Source organism: Nestor notabilis, unplaced genomic scaffold (assembly GCF_000696875.1).
Source record: "Nestor notabilis isolate BGI_N333 unplaced genomic scaffold, ASM69687v1 scaffold10550, whole genome shotgun sequence".
NCBI classification, from domain to species: Eukaryota; Metazoa; Chordata; class Aves; order Psittaciformes; family Psittacidae; genus Nestor; species Nestor notabilis.
In genome coordinates, this window is record NW_009912570.1 from 10,811 (window position 1) to 24,298 (window position 13,488).

Sequence of the window (13,488 nt, forward strand, 5' to 3'; positions counted from 1 at the left end):
TGTGTGGAGCGTGGGGCCGTGCCTGCCAGGAGCTGAGTGTCAGCAGATAAATGGAGCAGCTCCTCCTCCTGGATAGGGAGCAAGGAAGGGGGATTGAAAGTGCCGATGCTGGGCTTGGATGCTGGCAGGAACTGCTCATGCTGGCTGCAAGCCTCTGCCATAACAGGGGGGTGCAGACGGGCTGCCATAACAGGGGGTTGCAGACGTGGCTTTCCCCATGCATCATACAGAGCCTTTGGATGGGACCAGGCTCCACTGGTCTGTGCTTTGCTTCCAGCAAGTAATTGGCCTAAGCTTGGCCAGGAAAGAAAGAGGAGTGAGAAAGCCCAAATCACCTCCCTCTCTCATGCCAAGAGCACACACACTGTGGTTACCATCAGCTTGATAGTAAAGTATGTGTAAAGCTGGCCTGAGCCCTTGGTGCTTGCGCACACCTCGGGGTGAGGTGGCAGAAGGAATAGCTTAGATATAGCAGTCATACAGCTTTTGGGGCTGGTTCCTCTTGTATGGACCTCAGCTGGATGCCAGCCCACCACCTAGGGACTAACACCAGGAAGGAGCCCTTGAATCCAACTGTATGTGCCCACCTGGCCCTGCTTTCCAATCCCATCCCATCCCATCCCATCCCATCCCATCCCATCCCATCCCTTCCGCCACCATCCCCAGGAGCTCTGTGTCTCTGTCGGAGGCACTGGCTCTCCCTCAGGCTCTGTTTATCCAACAGGATAATGCCTTGGATACGAGGAGGAAAATAAAGGGATGGAGCAGTGCAGAGGCTGTGTCTGATGTGCTCAGCTGCTGGAACAGCTGCGTGAACAGCTGGTCTAAACCTCCCTGAGACCTCCCAGAGACCAGATCTGCTGGGATAAATCCTACTTTTTATCACACTTGCTCTTTCCTGCCCGGAGCAGGTCTTTGCCATGAGCTGCTGCTCCACAGGAGAAGGAAGGAAGAGGCTGTGTGGCCAGACCCTGCTCCCTGCAGGTCTGGATCCCATGATGGTCCCTGAAGCAGAAGCAGGGTTTGGGTTGCAGCATCCTCCACCAGATCCTCTCATTGACCAAACCTTCTTCCTTCTCTTCACATCCCTTTCACAGCAATTTGGCTTCCTGGAGGCAGAAGAAGCTGCTGTGGTTTGGTTTTCATTGGGTATCCTTGGTTAACCTCTTGGGTTTGGTTGACTGAGAGCATGTGGATACCTGGTGCATGGAGAAGAGGACCTTGCTGTTGAGGTCTGGCTGCTGCTGGGCTGCTGAACATCCCATTTTACCCTTCTGCAAAGCAGCAAAGCCTTGGTCCTGTGGCAAACAAGTGCAAATCCATTGGCTGAAGTGGGATTGGGATGCACTAAGGTCAAGACTGGCCTTGACGTGTGGTTTTCAGCTTGAATGACTACGGGACTGATGTTTTCCAGACTAACCACCAAGCCAGTGGAAGAAGGTCCACACCTGGACGTTCATCCATAGCTCTTGATCCGGTGTCTTTGTGTGCTTGGCTCTGGTGCTATCAAATAATCCAAGAGGGAGGGCAGATCTGTGGAGCTGGGTCTGGCTTCAGCATCATCACACTCTCCCTTTCCACCTGTATCCTCCAGGTCCCTGTCCTGGGACATGGCAGAGAAAAGGTTCTTGTCCCTGTTTGAGCTGGTGGGTGTTTACAAGTGTGTGGTGGCCATTTCAACGTGGTAGCACTAATGATGCTTGAGAGGAAGGCACTGCCTCCTCCTTTTGGGGAAGACCACCCCACTCATGGGCATGTGGACCAGCCATTCCAGGAGAGGAATGTTACACCCCACAGGATGGAGATTGCATGGACGCATCTTCAGCTTTCATCAGCTGATAGATGATTGGTGATGTCTGAGGATGGACTATTGGGTGGCTTTTGATTTAAGATAGATCTGACACCCCAACACATGGGACATACAGCTCTCTCCATCTCTTTATAATGCTGATGATGCTCTTTGTTCCTCCTGCTTCCTAGGATGGCCAGATCTACTGTGGCTTGGTGACCTGCCCGGAGCTGTTGTGTTCCTCTCCCCTCACCGTGCCGGACCCCGGCGGCCAGGTCTGCAAAGGTAATGAAGGGCCCAGGAGCTGCTACTAAGTGATGGTTGGAAGACCCCAGATAGTTGCCACCATCTGGCAGGAGCCACTTGAAGCCACTTTCGCAGGATTTGGGAAGCCTGTGCTGTAAATCGGAGCAGTTCCTATGTCTTGGTTGCACCAGGGCCTGGTTCTTTCCTTGCATGCTTCCCTTCCACATCTAGTTGTGTCCTGCCTCCATGCAGCCCATACACTGGCTAGAGCTGAGCTCTTTGCCCTGCCACTGGTGTGTTGTGCAGAAAGATGTGACCTGCACGGAGGCAAAGTCCTCCAGCCAGGATGGAGATGGTTGTATAGAATAAATGGAGGTGATGGAAAAGTCTATGGAAGTTTCCAGGACAGTCAAGGAACTCCCCCTTCGACCCCAGTGCAGCACGGCTGAGTGTCACTTCCACAGCCCTCCGCGGAGGAGAAACTCTTGAGTTTGCTGCTGTTTCCCCTGACTCATTCCTGGAGAGTGAGGAGAGCATCAAGCTCCATGTCTCCAGATGAGACAGACACATGGGCAGGTTCACTCCCTGCTGACAGTGAAGTCACAGCACAGAATGACTCCTTACTGGAAGATCGTGGTGGTCTCCTGGCCATGGGCACAGACTGAGCTCTTTCCAAAGTCTTCCCTTCTGCAGTTTGTGTTCCCCTCTCTTAGCTTTCTTTGGTGCAGCTGAGACATGTCCTTGACTTGGTGAGAAACGTCTTTGGATTTCTTTATAGCCAGAGACCTCAGAGCAGCTTTCAGTGTCTGAAGGGGGCAGCACGGATCCCTTCATCAGGGACTGGAGTGACAGGACAAGGGATGACGGGTTCAAACTGAAACAGGGGAAGTTCAGGTTAGATCTAAGGCAGAAGCTCTTTCCTGGACAGAAGCTGGTTTCTGTGTCTCCAGTTTGTCTTCTGGCCCAAACCCCTGCAAGGGGGATTGGCTTTAACCTGCCAGAGGGGAAATTGAGATGAGCTCTGAGGCAGAAGCTCTTCCCTGGGAGGGTGCTGAGGCGCTGGCACAGGGTGCCCAGAGAAGCTGTGGCTGCCCCATCCCTGGCAGTGTTCAAGGCCAGGTTGGACACAGGGGCTTGGAGCAACCTGCTCTAGTGGAAGGTGTCCCTGCCCGGGGCAGGGGTTGGAGCTGGAGGAGCTTTAAGGTCCCTTCCAACACAAACCATTCCATGATTCTATGACTCTATCTCCATCACCTCATACTCTATCTCTGGGGTGTTTTCATGCCACCTACCTTCAGAAGCTACAAGGTCATGTCCTTCTTGGATCTGCGCTGTTGTTAATAATGGGGATAACAGGGTTTTTGGGGTATGTCTCCCATTTGCTTTGGGTGATGGGAATTCAAAGCTCCTCTCCACTCACAGCACCATGAAGAGAGCTGCTTTCAGTCAAAGAGGGAGCAGATCTTCACCCAGCCCCACAGCTTTTCACAGGACAATGTTTTTCCCTTGCAGATGGCTCACATGAGAAGTCCACAGAAGAGGAGCCCCCGCAGTTAAACAGAGGTGTTGTACGTGACGTTTGCATTTTAAACCTCAGGTTCTTGCTCCCAGCACACCCCTGTTACACAGCTCAAAGAAAGACACTTGCCCTTGCCCATAGTCTTCTACAAAGGAATGACCCAGAGCAGCTCTAGAAGGTAGAATCACTGGCCCCTGGTTTGCAGATGAATCCTGTCTTGGAATGGACTCTAGGTGAGGACTGTCAGCATAGGCTGAGACCTCAGACCACCAAGCAAAGAGTCTTGTCCTCTTCCTCTGAAGCATCTCCAATGTCTTTGGAAGAACAAAAGACCTGGAACTGGAAACCCTGGGCATTTCTCCTTGCTGAGAAGTTGAGGTTAAAGCAACTGAGGAACATGGACAAAGCAGACTCAGAGGTGACCAACAGCCAGACATGATCCACACCCATAGTCAGATGGCCTAAATCTCTCTTTGGGTGCTTTTGCTTCAGGAGATGGTGTCTTCTCTCCACCCTGGTCTCAAGGGTGTCCTGTCTCCCAGTCACAGAGCAGCCGGTGCCTGTTTGTATCGGCAGCTCCAGCAAGGAAAACGTAACTCCTTGGCTCCAAGGGTTGATTCCTGATGGCATTTCAGAGCTGAGCAGCCCATGGCACATCTGTGGGATTAAATCACAGTTCCTGGCCCTGCTCTTCTCCATACTGCTGGGTGCAACACCAGCATCACATCTCAACTGCCTCTAAACCCTCCAAAACAGACACAAGGGGACCCTTTGTGTTGCTTGTCTTGTCCCAGCAGTTTGCTCTTGGAAGCCTGGGATGTTCTTTGGGATTCCAGTCCTGTTGGTGCCACACCAACCCTCCTGGTGCTGCCAGGTGAGAAGGCAGGATATGGTCCATCTTTACCTCTCTGGTCCTGTTTGGATAGCACGGATCCCATTCCTCAGTTTCCTAGCGAGCATCTAGGAAAGACCATCCCATTTCCCTTCCTGTGCTAGTGATGTAGGACCTCACTCGCTTCTCTGAGGGCATTGGGTTGCTGGTCCAATGAGGGTGACCAACATGCAGCACAGGGAGGACACCAATGTGGAGCACTGACACTGCTCAGCACTCCTTAGGTGGTTGCAGCAAGCTGGGGCATTGCTCATCCCTGTCTCTGGATCTTCCTCTCCCAAAGGAAGGTGTGTAGGACACTGCATGGCTTTGGAGTAAGAACAACCCAACTGCCTGGGTCTGAGTCCTCTTCTTTCCTCTCACTGTTCACAGAGACACTCACAAGACCAGTGCTCAGGGGAGGCCTTGGGCAGGAAGCCACCCGGAGCCACCGTGGCCACTGTCCTCAGCTCTTCCCTGGAGTTCATCCCCAGGAGCTTCAAACCCAAGGGAGGAGGTGGCACCACCGTGAAGATCGTCTTGAAAGAGAAGCACAAGAAAGGTGAGGGATGAAGGGGACGGGCAGTCTGAACGTGGCCTAAGGTGGCTTCTCCAGGACATTGAATTCTCCAAGGAATCTGTTTCAGCAGCAGGTTTCTACCACCAAGTCCTACTTCCCACTGCTCTACAGCCATCCTCACCCAGCTGTCTCAGCCCTGGTGGCCCACAGCATTTTGATGGCGTGTTCAAGGCCAGGTTGGACAGAGTCTTGGGTGACATGGTTTAGTGTGTGGTGTCCCTGCCCATGGCAGGGGGCTGGAACTGGATGATCTTAAGGTCCGTTCCAACCCAAACCATTCTATGATTCTATGATTCTAATCTCCTGCTTTCCAACAAAGGGTTGGGAGAAGATTGGTCCTTGGGGTGTTTTGGAGATCTGGGACCTGGGAAGGGAGGTGCTTAGCTGGAAGATTCCACGTCGTCCTTCCAGGACAGTGCTGCAGAGGGACGGGCTGTTCCTCCATGTGCTGGGTCTATCCCAGTGCTGTGGTCTTCCTCCTGGAGGAGAGCAAGTGAGATGAGGCGGTAACCCTCATGGAGGAAGAGATGATGAGGAGGCAACCCCATGGATGCAGAGGGGAAAAGACATGTAATTTCTCCTGCTGTGGGCTCTCCCACTGCTGTGTCTCCAAAAGGCTCTTTCCAGTCCTTGGAGATGAAGCCCAGGAGGAAATTCTGGGACCTCCAAATGTGTTCATGGAGGAGTCAGCAGGTGGCACTCTTCACTGTGCTTCATGCCTGGGACAGCCTCGAAGGGACCCTGGGCTTCAGAGGCTTGGAGGCTGGTGAGGTCCTGTCCACACTCACCCCACCAGGGAGGTTGTCCCCAGCAGCCTCCATCTCGTGGAGCCTGGTCTCCTGCCCCATAGAGTCATGGAATCAGCCAGGTGGGGAAAAGACCTTTAATCTCATCAAGTCCAACTGTTCCCCAGCACTGCCAAGGCCACCACTAACCCATGTTGCTGAGGGCCTCGTCTACATGTCCCATGGCACCTCCTGAGTGGGGTGGCTGCAGTATCCCCTTGTCTACTGCTGGATGTGCTGCCAGAGGACCATGCTCCTCAAGAGAGCAGGACCACCCGTTTCTGAGGTGTGAAATGTGTTGGGCTCCACCAAGCATTGGGTGGACAAAGAGGAGGATTGATTTCCGCTCTTTTCTCTCTCTTCTCCAGCTTGTGTGTACAATGGGAAGACCTATTCCCATGGGGAAGTGTGGCATCCTGTCTTCCGGCTCTATGGCCTCCTGCCCTGCATCCTCTGCACTTGCAGGGATGGTGTCCAGGACTGCCAGAAGATCACCTGCCCCAAGGAGTATCCGTGTGAGCATCCGGAGAAAGCAGATGGGAAGTGCTGTAAAGTATGTCCAGGTAGGTGAGATCCCACCTTCTCCTGCTGGTACCATCTAGATCCTTCCTTTAACCTTGGTTTAAAGCCCCAGGGAGATGTGTTCCTATCACTGGTGACTTGAATTGACACCAGTTCAGCAGGGTAAGAACCAATGCAAGGGTTGGCCTGTCTTGGAGGGCAGCGGGATTGAGCCAAGGTGAGGAAGATGCACTGAAACCATAAGTCTGCATCTGTCGGGTGTCTGTAGTCTGGAGAAAGATGCCCAGGGAGGGACATGGTAAGAGTCTTCAGACAGATAGAAGATGCTTTCCAGGGAGGGGGTCTGCTCTCCAGACCTCCAGCTGGGACAAGAAGTGATAGGGTTAAATTGTGGCAGCTGAAATGTAGGTTTGAAGTTGGGAGGACACTTCCCAAGTGTGGGGTTACCTGTGGCACTCATGGTTTGATCAAACAGGAGTTGAATTCCCCATCCCTGGAAGGGGAGGGTTAGAAACACAGCTATTGGGGTGCTCCAGGTAGAGCTGGGCTGGTGCTGGGACATGGTGGAGAGGACCTCGTTTTTTCAGTCAATGGGGTTTGGGTTTCTTGGCTGCTTCTTGGTCTTTGGAAAGCTGTTTACCTTGAACCACGGACCTGGCCAAGACGGGGCAGGGCAGGAGATCTCCTGTTCCCACTGGAGAACATCACTGTCATTCAGCAGTAGATATTTAGCTGATGGACCACCCAGTGCTTCCCTGGAGAGGCTAAAGATGCCTGAGCATCTCTGCAGATGCAGCTCTTTCTGACTGATCTCCTCTGATGTGCATCTTCAAGGTGGTTTCGTGGAGGGGTGTCCCCGGGCAGAACAAGCAAAGGGCATCACCACACTTTAGAATGGGGGCAAACAGGCTGAGAAGTGGGATTTTCCAGGTTTTCCAGCCTCTGAGCAGGGATGTTGTGGGAGAGCGAAGGGCAGAAGCTCAGCTTGTTTTAATAAGGTTTCTGATGTGTTTATGAGCAGGATTTATGATGTGGTGCCTGGTGGGAATGGGATATGATGACTGAGCAGAGCCCTTCCAGTCTCGCATTCTCATTATAGTGGCTCTTTCTGCTTTCAAGTCTACAACTTTCTCTGCTGGGATCTCTTGTCTGCTCAGTCTTCATTTATTTCCAGTTAAACACTCTGACCCAGCCAAAACGACTTTCTCCTTGCTTTCCAGTACTCCCAGATAGCAATCTCACACACATGCACATGGCTCAGCCAAGTCTCATGCTTGTCCTTTGCTTTGCTGCACGGAGGTTTCACCCATCTTCTTTTTCCAGGCAGTTTCCTTGACTTTCCTCCTCTTCCTCCTTTGTTCTCAGTACTTGGGGACAAACAGTGATTTCTGTTTGCAAAAGAGGTCCTGTTTGAATGGGACCCCAATACTGTGATGCACTGACTGGATGGGGAGACCATAGTGGCTGCTGGTGGCAGAAGTAGTGGCTGGGACCTCTGTGTCCCTGCTTCTCCTCCCAAACACTGGTGGCCATCAGGAGTGAAGCTCCAAGGATGTTAAATACCTGTTGTACCTGCAATGACATGTAGTTCCTTCCCTGTTGTGAAGGTGAGGCTTCTTCAAGTGAAGCAAAAAGCAACCATGGAGTGAGTGAAGTTTAATGGCCTAGATGGAGGTTTTCCTGCATCCGGACCCCGCAGTGGCAGGGATGAGGATGGTGGGTTGTGGTTGTCCCCCATCGCATCACGCTGAGCCTGCAGAGCTGAATGCTTGTCTTCCCATGTGAAAAAGCCCTGCTCTGCACCCCTTTAAAGTGGGATTTCCATCCCCTCTCTGAGCAGAGCAGCTCAGGACCACACCAGAAAGCAGAGAATGAGGCCTAGAATAACTGTCCTACTAAAATAACCCCCAGGCATATATTTATAGCCAAACTTTCTTTCGAGTAGTGTAAAAAAGCTCCAGCATCCAAAAGGACGGGGAGAACAAGGCTAAATTCAGCAGAGCTGAGCTCCTCTGCGTTCCAAGGACCACAACCAAAGGCAATAAATCTCCTCCCAAACCCAGGGGGGATTCTTAATTACTCCAGATACATGAAAAGCATGAAACAATCAGCAGCTCTGCTTTAGCAAGGATGCTGAAAGAGTCACGTAGGGTCCTGCTGATGCCCCTGCTGAGGGTCTCCCCGCTGTTGTACCCCATGTGGGGTGAGGATTTGGGCTGGGGCTGAGCCGGGCACGATGCCCAGGCACGGTGCTGGCTCCTGTGCTGCAGGCTCATCCCTGCGTGTTGCTGGCATTGCTCCGCTGGGATGGCAGCAGGAGTGAAATGGGGAGCAGGGAATCCAGCCTGGGCTTTGTGGTGGTGATGGCACCAAAGTCCTTGCAGTGGGTATGGGGGGTGCAGGTGGGGAAAATGCCCCCTCCCCATCCCTGTTGGCACAAAGGATGCCAAAATCAAGGGGAATGGGGCTGAGCAGATCCATGGATCCTTTATCAACATCTCCCCTTGCTGCAGATCTTGGCACTGGGAATCAAACCCTGGGAGCCAAGGTCCATTCAGAGACACACTGTCCCACATGGCATCAAACGCAACAAGATGCCTTTCTCTTTCTGCAGGTGAGAAGCCCAACAAGATGCTTGAGCTTTGCAGTGGTGATGACACCAAGGTCCCAGCAGTGGGTATGGGGGATGCAGGTGGGGAAAATCCTCCTTTTCCATCCCTGCTGGCACAGAGGATGCCAGAATCAAAGGGAATGGAAAATATGGGGATGAGCAGATCCATAGATCCTTTATCAACATCTCCCTTTGCTGCAGATCCCAGTATTGGGAATCAGACCCTGAGAGCCAAGGTCCATTCTGAGACACACTGTTCCACATGGCATCAAACCCAACGAGAAGCCTTTCCCTTGCCCTGGGTGCTGAGATGGCTCCTCCAAGCTCCCTCCTGCCCCGTTTAATGAACCCTGTCCTTGTTCTTGCCCAGAAACCAAAGTCAAACCCACTGATGAGACAGGCACCACTCTCTGTGGCAAGAACCCCAGCCGCGTCCTGGTGTACATGTTTGTGCCACCCAGCTCCGAGTCCTCCAAGGAGATCCTCAGGACGATCGCAGTCGAGAAGGAGCCTGCAGAAGAGGTGGAGATCTACAACTGGAAGCTGATTAAAGGTGAGTACTGAAACCGAACCAATGGAGGAGGTGTGTGGAAATGTGGTGCTTTCCAAGCTTTGTTCACGTTTTCAGGCGTTTCTAGTGGTGCTCCAGACCTCATGTGGTGAGTGCAAACCTGCTGACAGCAGGCTGGCTCCTCCACCTCCACCCTTCTGCACTCTTTTGCTGTCAGTTGCATGTAGGTCAGGGCTGGAAACCACTTCTGGCCCCAGTGTGTGCCACCACGAGCTGTAACACCATCCAGAGGTACCGCACACGGGCAAACAAGGGCCATGGGTTCTTCTCCAAACCTGCTCTGGCTTTCATGCCAAATGCACATGGAAAGCAAAACAAAATGATGTTCTGGTCACTCTTTTCTTGCTCACTGCTGGAGCAAAGCTTGCAGAGCTGCTGCAAAGGTGCACACAGAGAGGGTGAATTGGCCCCAGCTCAGTTTTTGGATGGGTGGATTTGGATGCTCCTGTTGGTGTGTCCTCCAGACAGAAAATACACTGTCAATGACCAATCCCTTGTTCTCTCCCCACGCCTTTAGCTTTGCAACACTCTTATGGACCAGAGGAACTAATCTCTGATAGGGACACTTGGTAGATATTTGTGGTGTGTTTCTGCTGGGCATGGGAATGCATCACAGTGGCCCAACCCTGAGTCTCCATTGGACGTACTCTACCCCTTGCAAAAAGCTGTGCCTTGAGCACTTGAGGTTGATCACACTCTACTTATGGATACGTTGTCCCCCCCAGCCCATGTCTTCTGGACATGTGTAGGCAAATAGTGGTCTCCTGGGTATGTTCCTGTCTCACCTCACTCCTAAGGAGACCTCAGCCCTCCTGTGGCTGCCTCTTCGAGCTGCCAATGGTAGAACACGTGGATAGCAGTCAGAGATGGAGCCCTGGCTGCCACCACGTCTCCATGCTCCCCCTGCCATCCTCCATCCTCCCCAGCGCCCCTCTCCCCGTCCTCCCCCCCTGTCCCAGCACAATGGCACCTTGTGGCTGGAGGACACTCTGAGCCTGCACTGTCTGGGCCCCACCGTTTCCTCTCCTTGCTCCTTGGCAGAGGTTGCCACCCAAAACCTTCTCGCCACCTTCTGAGGCCAAAAGCTTCATGTCTGCACGGAGCTCCTGAGCCCTGCCAGCCAAGGACAGGGGAGGCCCTTGTCCCCGAGGCCAACACAGCTCTTTTGCTTGGCAGAGCAAAGTGTTACTATTGGGAAAGAGCATGAGCTCAGGCACATATGGATTCCACCTCTCCATGGTCCATCACTCTACCAACAGAGCAACGTGTGTGGAGAAAGGAGGCTGCAAGTCATGCCTGGAGCCCGTCCATCTGCCTTTGTATGGGCTTATGGTACCTACGTGGCCTCTTCCGTTCCTGTGCTGGGACAGTTTCCTCCTCAAGGCTGGAGTTGAGAGGAGAAACCAGCGCCAGCACCAGGCTGAAAACCATACCCAGCTTGCTGGTGGGGTGCAACCAGCCCTAGATGAGCTGCAATGGGGATTTCCCATGGTTTTAGGGGTCTGAACACCTCAGTGACTTTGGAAAGTGACTTTGTGATGGTTTAGAGCAGGAATTATCATGGGGACCAAAGACAACAAAGGAACAGGTAGGATCAGAGAGGGACCAGCATGGTTTGGAGTCTCTGTGGTTGACTCCTGCCTTGTTGGAGACCTGGGCTCTATGGGAGGTGCAGCATCCCTATGGATCCCTTTCCCACATTTCGTCTGCCAGGCTGATGATTAGACATTGATCAAACTATTCATTTCGATCCTGAAAGCCTGCAGCTCTGGAACCTTCAGCAAGCCCCAGTTTCACCATGCTGGTATTCCCCACACCACAGACCAGCCATCCCCATGCTCTTCCATCATTTGCTTGAAGATCTCCTGCCATGGAGAGTCTACATCCCATCTAATCTCTTCCAGAGCCACAAACCCCTTCCTAACAGAAGACTTTTCCCAATGTTCAGTCTTCCAGCAGCTCAAGCTCATGCCTTCTCATCCTCACCACTGCAGGTGTGAAGAGCAGACTCCTTTCCTCTGAAGATGCCATCAGCTCCCATCTCTGTTCTCTTTGATATGGTTTAAGGTTTAAGTTTTACAGGGTTTAAACTCAGTTTAACCTGAGTTTATTCTCAGTCTTTCTTGATGTTAGAAATTTCTGGTCCTTTGCTCCTTCTTGTAGCTCTGCTCTGGAATCTGTCTTTCCTGAAATGCAGAGCCCAAAACAGGGCATGGGGCTCTGGCCCAAGGTTGTGTCCTGCTGGAATGAGTCTCATACACCCATGTACACCCATGCTCCTGTCTCCATCCACCCACCAAGACTTAGTTTTGCAGATAATTTAGATAGTCCCGAGACCAGTGTCTTGAATTAGACTTACTTCATTCCCCAGCCCAGTGTTAAGTACTATGTTTAAAGTCGTCATAGAGCCGCAGACTGGTTTGTGCTGGAAGGGACCTTAAAGCTCATCCAGGTCCAACCCCTGCCCCGGGCAGGGACCCCTTCCACTAGAGCAGGTTGCTCCAAGCCCCTGTGTCCAACCTGCCCTTGAACACTGCCAGGGATGGGGCAGCCACAGCTCCTCTGGGCACCCTGTGCCAGCGCCTCAGCACCCTCACAGGGAAGAGCTTCTGCCTCAGAGCTCATCTCAATCTCCCTTCTGGCAGGTTCAAGCCATTCCCCTTGGCCTGTCCCTACATCCCTTGTCCCAAGCCCCTCTCCAGGTTTCCTGGAGCCCCTTTAGGCACTGGGGCTGCTCTAAGGTGTCCCCTTGAGGAGCCTTCTCTTCTCCAGCTGCCCCAGCCCAGCTCTCTCAGCCTGGCTCCAGAGCAGAGCTGCTCCAGCCCTCGCAGCAGCTCCAGGGCCTCCTCTGGACTCATGGGCATCTCCTTGTCCCCATGATCACTCCATACACATCGACATCATCTTGTCATTGGAAAACGTTTCTTTCTTGTACTAGTCTGAATCTCCCCTTTTTCAGTTTAAACCATCAACCCTTGTCCTATCACTACAGGCCCTACCAAAAAGTCTGTCCCCAACTTTCACATAAGCCCTCTTTAAAGCAGCAGGAAAGGTGGTAAGTGTCCAACAGCCCTCTCACCTCCCTTCATCTCATCCTAAACTTTGCAAGGAACAATCATGTCTGTTGGACAGGATCTATTTGCTGAGAAATGGCATCACCCATTCCCATCTCCATCCTGTAACGCCTCTTTGGTGGTTGCAGGTGCAGTGGACTATTCTTATTTGCACCTCCTCACGCGTGCTGGAGCATCATCTGCATTCCTCTGCTGCTCCCCAGCTCCTGGCATCTGTCAGAGACAACCAAAGGTCTCCACCAGCTCTCGGAGGGCTCTTGGGTGAACTTACGTTTAAGTTAATGGCTTTAAACTTAAACAGGGGAACTTTAGGTTAGATCTAAGGAAGAAGTTCTTCACAGTGAGGGTGCTGAGGCACTGGAATAGGTTGCCCAAGGAAGTTGTGAATGCTCCAACCCTGGAGGCGTTCAAGGCCAGGCTGGACAGAGCCTTGGGTGACATAGTTTAGTGTGTGGTGTCCCTGCTCATGGCAGGCAGGTTGGAACTAGATGATCTTAAGGTCTTTTCCAACCCAAACCCTTCTGTGATTCTGTGATTATCGAGGTCGGTTGATGAAAAGCTGTTTATCTCTTGGAGCTCTTGTTTAAAATATCCTCTTGGTTACTAATGTCCTGGAAAGTGCTTCACCAGCCACGGGGACTATACACACCCCCTCCTGCTCCTTGCTAAGTATAGACCAGGAGGATTTATTGAACACTTGTGCCTTCCTTGCGTCATCAACACTTTTATTATCTCCATCCAGCATCTTCTTTTGTTCCTGGTAGCACTTCTGCTCCTGACCCACTTCAAGGGCTTATTCATAGCCCAAATAGCCACATATTTCTCCTTATGTCTTTGACTTCCTGTATTCATTTTCCCCAGCCCATAACATCTCATTTGTACAGATTTCTAGTCCATTCCCTTTCCTTACATACTCTTTT

The 13,488-nt window shown here is 52.3% G+C and overlaps 1 protein-coding gene across 1 annotated transcript in view; it reads left to right on the plus strand.

Moving 5' to 3' along the window:
• Positions 1-13,488, plus strand: part of CHRDL2 (chordin-like 2) — a gene marked incomplete at its 5' end in the record, with an annotated part of 19,185 nt that overhangs the window by 2,694 nt on the left and 3,003 nt on the right. The window contains 5 exons of the mRNA XM_010020112.1: positions 1,981-2,074; positions 3,548-3,603; positions 4,819-4,987; positions 6,159-6,353; positions 9,294-9,476. Coding sequence (XP_010018414.1) covers positions 1,981-2,074; positions 3,548-3,603; positions 4,819-4,987; positions 6,159-6,353; positions 9,294-9,476 — 697 coding nt within the window. The remainder of the gene's footprint in view (positions 1-1,980; positions 2,075-3,547; positions 3,604-4,818; positions 4,988-6,158; positions 6,354-9,293; positions 9,477-13,488) is intronic.